The sequence below is a fragment of the Malus domestica genome, chromosome 04, assembly GCF_042453785.1.
Source record: "Malus domestica chromosome 04, GDT2T_hap1".
In the NCBI taxonomy this organism is placed as follows: domain Eukaryota; kingdom Viridiplantae; phylum Streptophyta; class Magnoliopsida; order Rosales; family Rosaceae; genus Malus; species Malus domestica.
The window spans coordinates 30,475,170-30,489,419 of NC_091664.1; the positions used below are offsets into that span (position 1 = coordinate 30,475,170).

The following is a 14,250-nucleotide window of genomic DNA, read 5'->3' on the forward strand; positions in this document are numbered from 1 at the left end:
ACCATGTTCCTATATGAGAATGCATTTCATTATTTATTTTATTTCAAAGCATATGGTGCATCCAAATCATAGTATAGGGTATTGGGTTCCTACCCATGCATTCCGAGTTTAAAACTCATCTCCTTTAAATTATGGTAATAGTTTCAAACTCTCACCTATGTCCCTAATAATAATAAAAAATAAATATAAAAAATGACAGTTGCTTGTATAACTTCATATTAAATGACCATTAGAGTTGGATAAAATTTTTGTTTGTCACCAGGTGTATATACACACCTTAATTACGTATGTGCTACTATCTTTCATCACGCACTTCTTGGTTAATCGAGATTAATTTGAAGTATATATATGCTACAGTTGCAGGTAGACGGGGACCTCGATCATCAAATTATTCAGATCAGATCGGCAAGTGCCAACTTCTTTAGTTTAATTTGTTTCCATGGCCAAGTGTGGGGGCTTTCACTCTGAAAAAGCAAAAAGAAAAGGATGTAGATTTGGTTAGCTACCCACATGCACTAGTGACGGGGACCATATATATAAATAATACACACAGATATATATACTAATATACATACACACACACACGCATATATTACACCACCACCATGCATGGCTGTTTTAGAGATGGCAATGCATGTACGAGCAAAGAAAAAGAAGGAGTAGCAATGCACTCCAAGACTCACAGAATTTGTAGAGAAGTAGTTGAAAAGCAAGAAGGGGCATGCATGTATTCACTAGCAATGAAATCATACGGCCTGGCCTTTACATACAAATCCACTTAAACAGTGCTAGACGGAGATTTTTAAAACATGGATGACACCCCACAAACCCACATAGTTTGTAGAGTAATAGTTTAGAAGCATGAAGGGACATGCATGCATGTATTCAATCATATGCCCTGGCCTCACAGGTGGATATATATATATATATATATATATATATATATATATGTATATATGTAGATATGTATATATTTATACATACATATATATATATATATGTATATATATGTATGGTCCCCAAGGGCCAAAACCCTAAAAAGTACCCCAAAAAAACTATCAAAACTAGGATAGGAAAAGTATTTGTGATAAAAAGAAGACATAAAAGATGAATAGAATATCAAGTCTATACACCCAAGAAGCTAAGCAAAAAAGAAGAAAGTTGTTTGATTCTCTTTATTCGTTTAGTATATGTTCATTCTTACAAATTATAAGTTGTCGTTGTGAAGGTGGATGTCATGTCAATATCGTATAATTAAATTTAAAGTTTTTCGTGTTCGAAAATATTTACATATACAAATTGTGTATTAACATTTCTTTATTTACATTAAAATTTCTAACATGATGGTCACATGTTAACTAAGTTATTTTATAATAGTACACAATATAAACACATGTACTATGTGATTATTTTCTCTAATTAAGCATTCTTCTTCCAATGAGAAATAAAATTAAAATTATTTTGTAATTAAAACCATCAAAATTACTTATCGGTTGTCAATGAAAAGCATTGGGATACCATTTTTAAACTAGTCAGCCAATTAGATATCACGTGAGGACTGGATTAGAAGACCCTTATCATCCTATACTAATTAATTTCCTGATTAATAATAAGTTGGCAATTTTTCATGGCAACCATAACTTGGCAAACTGTCGGTGATCGAGAAGTGGTGGTCCTTCTGAGACCCCAAAAACTTAAAAACGAAAGAATTATTTATGTAAATATTTTAAATTTTAAAAATATCTTTGCACATTTTAGTTCCATGTGTGTGGAAGATAATACAACAAATATGGGTTAAGTGGTGGTGGATGCATTGTAGATGTAGCTCAATAAAGATTAATTACTATTAAACTATAGTTTTGTTTGAACAAGTCCCTTATTTCTTGGCCTATTAATTTGTTTTTGTATACTAATTTGGAATTTTGACCGAATTTCATTTACAAACCTCTTGTATAAAGTTTTGTAGCCAAAATGGCTCATTAAGCAAGTGGTGGATGAGCAGCCAAAATGGAGCGTTAAGTAAGTGAATATGTTTTTTCATCATCGCACTACATTTCAAATTTGGATTCTTCTTTTTTAATTTAGTTTAAAATAAAAATGTTGTTTGTGAGAAATAAAAACAAAAACTTATTAGTTTCTTTGATAAAAATATCAATTGAAATAAATAAAACTCATTAATTTTGTATGAAAAATAAATAATCACAATTGTTTTAATCTGTTGATTGCAAACCCCGAGGGGCTAGGACACACCATTTGAGACCGATTCTACTTTAACATACCGTTTGACTTAGGGCTATCATATGTGATATCGGGATTGCGATGAGAAAAAGATTAATTTGTTATTAATGTATAATGGAATACCTACTGTAAAATGTGTTGATTGGATGATTTGATCTAAAATATAAGACAATTGGTTATGATTGATGCGTCTAAATTGTTTTTTCTTATCTTGAGAATCCTTGGTTTATACTCTAAACCATCTATGATTTTTTAGTATCAAAACAAACAACATAGTATAACATTGTACCTTACCTCATTTTATAATATAAAGAATTAGTTATATAAATGGTATAAAAACAAATCTAGACTTTTTTTTTTAACTTCTTTATTTAGGAATAGGAGAGAAGGGAAAGAACTTTTCTCCTACTTTGGGCTAATCATTTTCATCACTAAAGCAATCAACCTAATGTTATATTAAAAATCTACCTTAACAATATAATAAAGGAATTCTTATTGAAACTTCAAAAATTTAATTGTGCATTCTAAATTTTTTATATTTAGAAAAAAAAAATTTATACATAGTGCACAATCAGATTTTTAGAGTGTCAATAATAATTTTTTTATTTTTATAATAATATGGTAAATTGTAATACCTAATTTACTATATTGAGGTAATCGTCGATTTCTTCCCCAATCTTGTGAAGAGCTATCAATTTTCCACCTGAATTTTAATTTTAACCGATTACCACATGAATGCTTATAATTGATCAGTTTCTAATATGAAGAGGTAAGATCACGGAGAAGATTCATAGTTGTCAATATTATGAATAAAATTCAAACAAAAGTGTACAAAGTGAACTAGCATAAGAGACGGAGAAGAAAAACAATATGTTGTCTACATTAGGTATAAAATTATATTTTTCCTCGTACAATTGCCACGTGTCTTGAATGTGATCAAGATGGATGAAAAAATTCAAAACCTAAGGTCAAGAGGAAAGTTGGCCAATTATAAAAGCTTAGAGAAAAATTGGTCAATTATAAAGTTTCGAGAATGATTGGCTAAAATTAAAGTCCAAAGAAAATATTAACAGCTTCGAGGAAGAAAATCAACAAATACCTCTTTTATTATTTACCCAAAACAAGAAAATTCACCAAGAATGGCAAGGAAGTGATTTACTGCAAAAAGGGAGGCAATTGTTTAATGGCGCTCTAAAACTGTGACAGAGAGAAAAAGCAAAAGTGAAGAGACTCAACCTGGAAATACAGAGACAGAGAGAGAGAGAGAGACAGAGAGAGAGAGAGAGAGATCTGAGGTGGGGGACTGAGTCAGGGACCGAGTCGGGTCACATCCTCTCTGTACCGAGTTGAACTTTCAAAGCTAATAATACAGTGTGAACCCAGAAGAAGAAGGGATAATAAGATCCTGGCTGTTAGATTCCACATCTGAAATTCCACTCCAGCCGTTCGATTAACCCCTCCATATCTCTCCTCTCTCTCTTCCATCTTTCTCTCTCCTTCTGCAGCTCAATCGATTTCTTGACTTGGCTTGACTTGAAAACCCAATTTCTTGTGTTTTCTCTCAGGTACTTTCTTCTTTTGTTGTTTCTGTTTTTAGAGAGAGAGAGTTGTTTTATGTTTGGTTGGTGGGAAAGTTGAGGGGAGTGAAAGAAAATGGGAGGAATGGGAGTGAAATTCTGGGTCCTTTTTAGGTGGGTATTTCGGAAATAATGTGGATAATTAAGATAGGAATCAGAAAGTTGTGATTTTGAATTTTGGGTTTCAAATTTGAGGCTGCTTGTTCCATCTTTTATTGAGAGAAAGGAGAAAGCATTATATTTTCCGTTTGGTTGCCGGGAAAGTTGAGGGGAGCGAAAGAAAATAAGAAATGGAATTGAAATTATTGATCTTTTTTAGGTGGGTATTTGTAGGAATGTAGATGCCATCCGAAAGTTATGTTTTCGAATTTCGCTTATTGGCATAAATCTGTGCTTCATTTGTACAAAGGTTTGCTTGTTGTTGTGTGATGGTTTGAGCTAAAAGATAAATCTTTTGTTTGTTCTACAGATTTGAGGCTTTCTGGTAGCTTCTAGGTGCTATGATGGAGCTCAAGATCAACTGGTGTAGTTTGGATTCGGAGATTGAGCTGCGAAAATGCTTAAAGATTTAGCAATGGTGAGTGAATAACATAGTCTGATTTGATTTTGAAATTATTCAGAATGGATTCATATTGAATTGTCGGGTTTGGGAGTTCATGGACCTAAAACACCAGTAAAACAAAAATCTAAACTTGGTAGATTTTGTTGGTGTTAAACCCTAGGCCTGGTTTGTGGTTCTTGGAATGGTGAATTTGAAGTTTTGAGGGCAATTGTTTTGAATTTGAGTTCCGAAAATGAAGAGTGAAAGCAGCAATAGCTTAGGAACTGAGAGAACAGTTAAATCCGTAGAATCAGTGGAAGATTTTTCCAAATATTCCCACAGTCCAGCTCATTTGGCAGTTGCACGCCGTGACTATGCCACTCTCAAGCGCATTATCTCTACCCTCCCTCGACTTGCCAAGGCCAGTGATGTAAGCACCGAAGATGAATCTCTTGAGGCTGAGCTCCGAGCTGATGCGGTATCTGCTGTCATTGATCGCCGAGACGTTCCTGGTCGTGAGACTCCTCTTCATCTAGCTGTGCGTCTCCGGGACCCAAGCTCAGCGGAGATTTTGATGGCAGCTGGTGCTGATTGGAGTCTTCAAAATGAGAATGGTTGGAGTGCTCTCCAAGAAGCTGTCTGCACTAGAGAGGAAGCAATTGCTATGATCATTGCACGGCACTACCAGCCCCTTGCTTGGGCTAAATGGTGTCGTAGACTTCCCCGTATTGTTGCCTCTACGGCCCGGATTCGTGATTTTTATATGGAGATAAGTTTTCATTTTGAGAGCTCAGTCATCCCGTTTATTGGTCGAATTGCTCCGTCAGATACTTACCGAATTTGGAAGCGTGGTTCTAATCTTCGAGCTGACATGACTCTTGCTGGTTTTGATGGGTTTCGCATTCAAAGGTCTGATCAAACATTTCTGTTTCTTGGAGAGGGCTACTCTTCAGAGGATGGTAATGTGAATTTGGCACCTGGTTCTTTGATTGTTCTTGCACATAAGGAGAAAGAAATCACAAATGCTTTGGAAGGAGCTGGTGCCCAACCAACCGAAGCTGAAGTTGCCCATGAAGTGGCCTTGATGTCCCAGACGAATATGTTTAGGCCGGGCATTGATGTTACTCAGGCCGAGCTTATCCCCCATTTAAATTGGAGGCGACAGGAGAGGACTGAGATGGTTGGAAATTGGAAGGCCAAAGTTTATGATATGCTTCATGTGATGGTGAGTGTGAAGTCAAGGCGGGTTCCAGGTGCTATGACTGATGAGGAACTCTTTGCAGTGGATGATGAAGAAAAGGTGGCAAATGGTGGTGATAATGATGAATATGATGATGTATTGACCGCTGAAGAAAAAAAGCAGTTGGATTCTGCACTTCGTGTGGGGAACTCAGATGGTGCTTGTGAGGATGAGGACAATGGGGTCTCTGACTGCCATGAAAAAGGTTCAGGAGGCTCGTATGAGAACTGTGAATCGAACGGTGTTGTTAAGGAGAAGAAGGGTTGGTTTGGTTGGAACAAGAAAAATTCAAAGGGAAACGATGATTCCGAAGATCCAAAGCCTTTGAAGAAGTTCTCAAAGTTGGCCCCAGAAGGTGGCAACCAGAAATCACTTGATCATCAAAAACCATCATCTGAATTCCCTAAAGACGACATTGCAGATGGGAAAAAGGGAAAAGATAAAAGCAGTAAGAAGAAAAAGAAGAAAGGGTCGACTGATTCTAAGCATGAGAGTGAGTATAAAAAGGGTTTGAGGCCTGTCTTGTGGTTGACGCCAGATTTCCCGTTGAAAACAGATGAGCTTCTTCCTTTACTAGACATCTTAGCAAACAAGGTCAAGGCTATAAGGCGACTCCGGGAGCTTTTGACCACTAAATTACCCCCTGGCACCTTTCCTGTTAAGGTAATACGGAAGTTCTAGCTTCATAGACTATTTTTTCAATCTGTTTTCCACAGTTTGATTGTTTATGCAATTTTGTTGGTTGGTATGGTCGTGCTGTCCAGTTGCTATAATAAATCACCTGATTAAAACATATTTCATAAACAAAATTCAACTTATTTGCCACAATTCCTGAATTGCTGCCAAATAATTTCTTAATATTTGGTAGATGCGTAACAAAGAAATATTCTGGGTGAAGTCTGCTGAGTGATTTGTACGAGTTCTTTTTAGAATCTTATTTTTACAAAGTTTACATGCGTGTGTTTTTGGTTCTCACTGTTCAGTTTTATCAATTAGTATGGCATCATGTAATTTATAGGTTTACCCTTTGTAGCCCTTCAGCCTCTGTTTTTGAATGTCAACCTAAAGTTGCGTTTCCCTACCGCAGGTTGCTATTCCTATTGTCCCAACAATACGAGTTCTTGTAACATTTACCAAATTTGAGGAGCTTCAGCCGGTGGAGGAGTTTTCAACCCCTCTCTCCAGTCCTGCACATTTTCAGGATGCAAAGTCAAAGGACTCAGAAGGATCCTCGTCATGGATGTCATGGGTGAGAGGAAGTCGTGGTGGGCAATCAAGTGACAGTGAAAGCCACCGGTATAAGGATGAAGTTGACCCTTTCCTCGTACCGTCAGACTATACCTGGGTTGATGCCAATGAGAAAAAACGCCGCATGAAGGCCAAGAAAGCCAAGAGCAAGAAACACAGGAGACATGCAACAGCCAAGCCTGCCGAAGCAGGACATCAGGCAAGCGAGGATGTCGAAGAATAGTTTGGCATAATTAACTACTGCTCTACCTCTAAGAGGGATTTCGTGGGAGACAAAATGAGGTAAAGCCAGTTCTTGTGCGTTCATGACCTTCATTCTTCACATTGGATTTTATCACGAAAGTCTTACCTGATACGTTTTAGGCTCGTAATTGTTGATTTAGAAGAAGAATATATGTATCTTCTTCAATTGTTGCATTGTTATGTGCCGTGAAATCTGAGGGGAACCGACCTCTCTTGTTCTTATAGTTTCTCTTGTTCTAATTTCGAGTTCGCATCAATCTTTGTATCCAAGTTGTTTCATTTTTTTGTGGTTGGTATTTTCTTGTGCTTGTCATTGTAGCCAAGACCATCATCTGTTTCGGTTCTGTATGCTTTGTGCTAAAATATGTATGAAAATGCTTAAACTTTCTCAAGATTCAATAGAAAATATATACATCTCTTTGGAATTGCATTCAAAAGTTGATGAATACAACAACAGAAAAGACAGAGAGAGGTGAGTCGGAGGAGGGGCCGCCGCGGGCTATTGGTGGCCGGCGTACGGAGTTTAGATGTGTGATGCTTTAATAGTCTTCAAACATCTTTCAGGTGGTCGTTCTATGATTTTTCTTTGGTGTCTGTACTTAAAGTGCACGATGTGAAACTCTTCGGTGCCTGTACTAAGTGCACAGTGTTTCACATCGTCGGAGTGATACATTGCCCCCTCGGGTACCGTTTGGTACGTGGGACGGAACAGAACGAAATGAGACGAAATGTTCCGTCTCACATTTGATGCACCTAAAACGGGTGAAACGTGTTGTTCCAAGGGATAAATTTTGAATGAATTTTCGTTCCACCTCACCTCCTGGAACGACTCATTCCACATCCACATCCATATCCGTCCCATTCCGTTCCGTCTGCATACCAAACGATACCTCGGAAAACTTTTTCTCAATGCCGAGTGGTACAAACACAAATACAAATGAAAGACGTTGCATGTTAACAGTCCGTCTTTGTCGGTCTTTGCTTATCTGAGCATGTACAGGGCTTACATGATTAAGACATGACGATTTTACTGTCGATACATAACGATATACAGACAACAAAATTGTTGACCTAATGATTTACATATCTATTCGCGTTGCCGGTAGTTTAGACGGATTTTCTACCAGAACCGGTCCTTGTTAACGCTTAAGTATCCGGCCATAACCTTCCCGCCGGTGTTTCTCATTCCATCGATAAGGAAGCACCAAGTTGAACCCAGTGCTCCAATGAAAAAGTCAGCTTCACTTGCCACCAAGAAATTAACAATCGGATAGTTCGTGCTAGTCTCCCTTCCAAGACTCATTTCGTAAGCAGCCATTGTCGAGTTCCCCACTTGACGGGTCACGTTCGTGTAGTAGAAGTCCCAGTGACGGTAACTTTTGGATTTGTCTATCACTTCCTGGAAGATTGTTAATGTTAGGTTACGCATGATCGATCGCTTCAAAATCTATTCGGAAACATGATGTTAATGCGAGAAAACTAAACCTGCATTTCAGTAGAGAGCCACACACTCTTGAGCTGCGGGAAGCGCTTTCTTATTCGGCCAGCAAGACCCATGTATTCTTCGAACTCCACCACCTTCATTTCGCACGCCTTGTCTCCCATTCTCACGTGCATGCTAAGGAGTGGCTGAGGCATCCACGGCTTGTGACTAGACCAAACAAATTCTTCGATATCAGACCTTGGGTCGATTGTAACATCCTGCAACGAAAGACATTATAAAGTGTAATCGTTTGAGAAGATTTGACTTGCATAATCTCAATATCGCACGCTGTATATGGTGTACTACTAATATATACAAATTGAGACCTCGTTACAATCAGAAGCCATTGTGTACGAAGACAATCAAGTGAAATTATTTGTTAACCTCTGTCCTGCAAGAAAAACAAGGCAGAAGGGACAAAAGTAACAAACCTTAGGCCATTTTCCGTCAAAACTTCTGATGACCATATGGGCAGCTTCCCTTCCAAATGCAGCATGGCGGGCAACATTCAATAAGCCGCATGTGTACTCCGTTTGAAATCTCATCAAGTATCGTACCGCCTGACATAATGTAACAACTTCCAATCAAATATGGAGCTTGCTTTTCTTTCGTAAACATAGCGGTGGTGCTTGCTTTTCTTTCATGAATATAGTGTACTTGGAAGCAAATATATTATACATTTATAGATCTATATAGACTACCTGTGCTCTCCACCACCTCCGGTCCATTTTGCGATGATAAGCAACCAAACTCCCATTTATTTCTGTCGTAGGTTGCAAATGACTCCATGGATCGCCCCATATTCTGCATTAAATATTTGACAAACGACATGAGATAAACAGAAATACATAAGCTGCTAACTATTAGGAGAAGTGAACTGAAAACCAAATGGTTAGAGATGCAAATTATTACTTGGGTGTAGGTCCAACCCATATTTGCTTTGAGTTATAACTTTCTTTTGCTGTAATGGTGCCTTTTTTCCAGGCTTCTTCACTTCCCATAAGCTCAAAAGCACGATTTCGACATTGTATGGATGTTTCTGGAAAGAAGTAGCAAGACCAACTGGAGCGGGACGAACCTGTAACACATGGAACTTATCATCCACACTTGACTATAAGAACAAAAGTCTATTTTGATGTTTCAAACTCCTATATGCTTAAGTTATATAAGAATGAAAATCGTCAAAACAGTTGAGCTGAGATGTAGTGATATTAACCTTTACAACCATCATGGTCAGCTCGATTGTAGTAGTTGGTGACAAGGACCCTGTTTTCATTGATTGCAATAGCTAGAAGCCCACACATTCCAGCGATCTGTGCTCCAATGCCAAATCCTGGTAATCTTTCCCAGTCAGCTACAAGAAATTTTACGCTAGGGTCGCCGCAGTTCAAAGGATGCTGATGCATCCATATGTCTCGTTGCACTTTTCGTGTCAAGGGATAATTTTCTTCATCGGACCCTGTAATCTGCATAAGCTTTGCTTATTAGAGAAAGATTGCAAAACACATCATCTTCTTACCTCACTAAGCCACATAAAAATTCAAAATATCATACGAAATAAATAACGTTTAAATGCATATATATATGTATGCAAGATTGCACTGACTTATACATGCTAATCTTTCCAAATTCTTGTTCTACAGGGAGAAATAGTTATGGGATTTCGAGACCTAGAAACATACCCAGGGAGCGTAGGCACCTTCGGATATATCTTGATGCCTAAAGTATCTCGACTGCTCATTAGTTGCAGCTGCAGGGTACCTGTCCAACAATCCCTTCCAACTTGTCCAAGGAGGATACTTCTCGTTCTCCGCATGCTTATCAAGGCGCTCGTTTACTTGTGCTTTCAACTTGCAGTTTTCCAAATGTGGGGCATTTGGAATACTTGATCTGCTTACTCCAATTCTCTGCAAGAGGTCACTCTCTCCAGAACCTGATTCATTTAGTACAGCACTCCAAGCTGAATACAGTAATGTGACTCTCTCATCATTGATCATTTCTTCACTTCTCAGTGAATCAACTTTTTTCGCTGTTCTGATTTGCCGTTTTGAACTGCAGTTTGTGCCTGTAACCACATCTTCAATTTCAAAACCATAAAATTAGTCCCTTGCAAATCCTTCTAATTCTTCGTTAAACTACTTGATGAATGCCATTGATTAAAATAACCGTTATTTTTATCTAGACACACGCACACCCGCCATGACTGAACCTCGAAGTCACGGAGCTGCCATTTCGCGTTAAGCGACTGAAATCTAACAGTGGTTTTGGAAGTAACCTCAAGAATCATGTAAGTAAAAAACAAAATAATGGAATCTAAAAGCTTATGGGTGAATTATTAAGGCATATATTCAGGATTTAACTAGCAAGTCTAGTCAAAGTTAAGCATTCAAGTGAAGAAAATGTGTTCATGAAGTTATTATTCTAACTTTAAGTAGCTTTGAATACACCTTTTAATTATTCCCGTCCTGCCTTCTCACCCTGATTCTCCACCCTAGTTTAGTTAATTAAACCTCATTAAAAAGTATATGAAGTCCCCAAACTCGCATGGACCTAGTCGTAGCGAAGTTGGCTAGAACATTGTGCTCCGCAACCGCACCCAAGTTCAAATACCCTCCTCGTAATTTAGATTAAATTAGAATATCGCTCGAATGACTTCAGTACTCAAGTTCAATTATAATCGTCGCGGTTTAGATTGAATTAGAATATCGCTCGAATTAAAAACACGAAAGCTCCAAATTATACATCTCAGAATGTAAAAGAGAAAGGCAAAAATGACCAAGAAATTGAAGAGTATATGAGGAAATTCGACTCACTGATGAACTCTGAGCTTGAATTCCCAGCTGAAGAACCCTCAGAAATAGACGAAAACGAAAGGCCACCATACTCAAAAGTACCAAGGGAAGTGAGTGCAGCAAGAAAGAGAGAAGTGAGGCAAACTCCACACAGAAAACCCACCACACAAATTTGACAAGGAAATGAACTCCCCATTTGCAAAGCCTTCTGTGAAACAGCTCTCTCCAGAGACTTCTGATTTAATGGCTCCATTTTTTGTTTATTTTCTTCACCTCCAAGGATCAATTAAACCAACAGAAAATCTGAAGCCTTTTCTTTTCACCAGAAATTCATGGGATGCCAACTAACTCTGATTACTGCAATCACATGAAGCAATTTAACTTTTAATCATCTACCTTCTAAAAAACTAAAACAAAATTTCTAGTTTTGTGCATGAGATTTTCATAAGTAGAAAAGCAGAAGAATTGTCAAATCTCAGCCATCTATTTCCATCACCTCAAAGACCTTGGTGGTCCACCTCCATCTTCCTTCCAGCTGCAAAAAATAAATGAAATTCTTCATCAGAGAGTGCAGAAGAACTGTTGCAAGAACCATGTGATGGTGATGGATAAATGACTTACTGACAACCAGATAAATTGCAAAATTTACATGAAAATTTTTAAAAAAAAATTTTGGTAATCAAACTTTAATTGCTCTGGTAAACAGAAGATTAGTTAGGAGACCCATAATCCAATGATCCCATTTTTGAAGTAAAAATAATACCTTCAAGAAAAGAAAAAAAAAGTGGAAAAATATTTCACCTGGATTTGAAAAAGAAAAAGAAGCAAAAGGTGGGCAGCAAAATGTCAAAAACCAAAAAAGAGAGCCCATGCAAAGAGACATGCCACTGGTTCCACAAAAAGAAGAAGCAAACAGCTTGATAGAACACAGATAAGCGTGGCTAAAAGCTGATGCCAGAAACAGCAAATTTGGTGTTTTTTTTATCTTTAATTAAGAAATAAATATTAGCACCAGAAATAATCCAAAGGGTGTCTCAGCAAAACCAAGAGTGGACAGGAACTTTCAGAGAGACAGAGAGAGAGAAAGAGAGGGAGGGAGGGACGGAGGGAGGTATATGTGGCAAGGGAGGAGCTGACCAGGTTGAGTTTCACGAGAAGGAAACAGACAAATCATCCTCTCTGAACAACCGCAGACATCCACTCGATCTTGTTAAGATTTTTGTGCAGTTAGATGATGGTGCAGAGAGTGTCTTTTTGTATAAGATAGTGGAGAGTGGTGGTTCTCGGAAGAGTGGACACATGGCACGAACCCAATTCATCAAAATACCAAACCCCTTCACTTTTTATGCTGCTTTTTTCTAGTTCTTGACTAAGTTCTTGGGATAATGTTATAGAGTTAAATTTATAAATTAAATTTCGTATACTAAATTATATAAAAATTTATAATTAAATTATTATTTAAATGTTGATTATTGTATTTATTTTTTATTAAAAACATATAATTTAATTTACAAATTTATACTACAATTTTTTCTACATAACCCAAATCCTAGTTCATTGACCAAAGACCAACTTCCTCCCCCAAATAAAACTTTACTTCCTCCCCATAATAAAACTAGGGGATTTGACCAACCTCAATAATTATGAACTGAGTTGAATAAATATATAGTTTTGGAGTGCAAAGTTGGAAATTATGATTAATTAATCCATTATTTAGCTTATTGGTATAGTATGTTCGAGACTTGACACTCACACTTGCTTTTCACTACTTTAACTATTTTGGTCCTAATGAGAGGACCTGCTTCTCTGCCCTCCCACTTCTCAAACATTTTCATCTCTTTTTATTTATGTGGTCACGGTTAAATTACTTTAATATTTTATATTACTATTATTTTTTGTCTTATTATCTTTATAAAAAAAAACATAAAATGCTGACGTAACTTAACCGTAACCGCACAAAGTAAAAAAGGATGAGAGTATATGCGAAGTGGGAGGGCAGAGAAGCCGGATCCTAACGAGAGGCTAACATATTTGGATTTTTTTTTTTTTTTTTTTAAGATAGGTACTTTTTTGTCATTAAATTACTATATTATATATTTTTATTACACAAGTGGTTCACTTTTTGAACCCCTAATAAACATGATCACATGAGTAATAGAGAAAAGAGAGTCGTTCACAGATCTCAACAATATTTAAGAAACGAGATTTGGGCTAAGCCGGTTACACAATAAATTAACTGTAATTAGATATCGAATTGATATTTATGAGAGTTAAATTTGAGAAACATATCACTAAATTAAGAGCAGTGATATTCGCATTTATTTTTACATTTCACGCACTTTTGTAAATTTTTATCTATTGATCTTCTCATATTCATTTGATTCCTATTCATTTGATTCGAAGGCCGAAAATTAAAATAAGTGCGTGAGAAGTAAAAATACGTGTGTAAACAGCATCACTCTAAATTAATCGTACATAGTTCTACTGATGAAGCTCAACTTATAAATGCATGCACTATAATTTTAGGGTAGTGTTATCCATGCATCCATTTTTACTTTATACTCTCATTTCAATTTTTAGCTGTCGGATCGAATGAATTGAAAATAATAAAAAATTAACAAAGGTGTAGAATTAAAAATAGATGTGTGAATGACACTATCTCAGTTTAATGCTAGTAGGTTGAAGTGGAGTTTGGTGGTGATGGGATTAAATTGGTAACTTAGTTTGCAACTTCCTAATCGTGCATATCTTAGATTGGAAAAACTTATTTTAATCAAGTTGGCGAAGACTAATCAAAGTAATTAGTCATCTAACTAGGGTTTGCAAGTGCAAATTTGTTTATATATAAAATGAAATTCCCAAAATTAACCCAAGTTGATGAGATGCCA

The 14,250-nt window shown here is 36.9% G+C and overlaps 2 protein-coding genes across 8 annotated transcripts; one reads left to right on the plus strand and one right to left on the minus strand.

Annotated features, from left to right (window-relative positions):
• The first annotated feature begins 3,268 nt into the window (after positions 1–3,268).
• Positions 3,269–7,512, plus strand: LOC103419514 (uncharacterized). Of its 3 annotated transcripts, none has more exons than XM_029101572.2 (4): positions 3,269–3,803; positions 4,285–4,392; positions 4,538–6,259; positions 6,684–7,512. In XM_029101572.2, exons 3-4 carry the CDS (start codon positions 4,610–4,612, stop codon positions 7,065–7,067), a joined length of 2,034 nt encoding a protein of 677 aa, XP_028957405.2. In that variant the 5' UTR covers positions 3,269–3,803; positions 4,285–4,392; positions 4,538–4,609; the 3' UTR covers positions 7,068–7,512. The 3 variants fall into 3 exon arrangements, with proteins under 3 accessions (XP_028957405.2, XP_070676172.1, XP_008355831.3); XM_008357609.4 differs by having other exon boundaries at positions 3,477–4,134; XM_070820071.1 differs by having other exon boundaries at positions 4,285–6,259.
• A 507-nt stretch (positions 7,513–8,019) lies between these two features.
• LOC103434215 (uncharacterized) lies at positions 8,020–12,749 on the minus strand. Of its 5 annotated transcripts, none has more exons than XM_008372530.4 (10): positions 12,500–12,749; positions 11,859–11,897; positions 11,384–11,719; positions 10,253–10,647; positions 9,787–10,036; positions 9,483–9,648; positions 9,272–9,374; positions 9,002–9,130; positions 8,573–8,788; positions 8,020–8,486 (listed from the first exon to the last, which is right to left on the minus strand). In XM_008372530.4, exons 3-10 carry the CDS (start codon positions 11,613–11,615, stop codon positions 8,208–8,210), a joined length of 1,770 nt encoding a protein of 589 aa, XP_008370752.3. In that variant the 5' UTR covers positions 11,616–11,719; positions 11,859–11,897; positions 12,500–12,749; the 3' UTR covers positions 8,020–8,207. The 5 variants fall into 5 exon arrangements, with proteins under 5 accessions (XP_008370752.3, XP_028957406.2, XP_008370753.3 ...); XM_029101573.2 differs by having other exon boundaries at positions 10,253–10,635; positions 12,500–12,733; XM_008372531.4 differs by having other exon boundaries at positions 12,164–12,674.
• Positions 12,750–14,250: the final 1,501 nt, after the last annotated feature.

Excerpts from the sequence above, each read along its gene's own strand:
- LOC103419514 (XM_070820071.1), top strand. The coding sequence starts at position 4,610 with ATGAAGAGTGAAAGCAGCAATAGCTTAGGAACTGAGAGAACAGTTAAA. Across the intron at positions 6,260-6,683 it reads CTGGCACCTTTCCTGTTAAG|GTTGCTATTCCTATTGTCCC; the intron begins GTAATACGGAAG and ends TCCCTACCGCAG.
- LOC103434215 (XM_008372530.4), bottom strand. The coding sequence starts at position 11,615 with ATGGAGCCATTAAATCAGAAGTCTCTGGAGAGAGCTGTTTCACAGAAG. Across the intron at positions 10,037-10,252 it reads AAGGTGCCTACGCTCCCTGG|ATTACAGGGTCCGATGAAGA; the intron begins GTATGTTTCTAG and ends AAGCTTATGCAG. Across the intron at positions 9,649-9,786 it reads TGACCATGATGGTTGTAAAG|GTTCGTCCCGCTCCAGTTGG; the intron begins GTTAATATCACT and ends CATGTGTTACAG.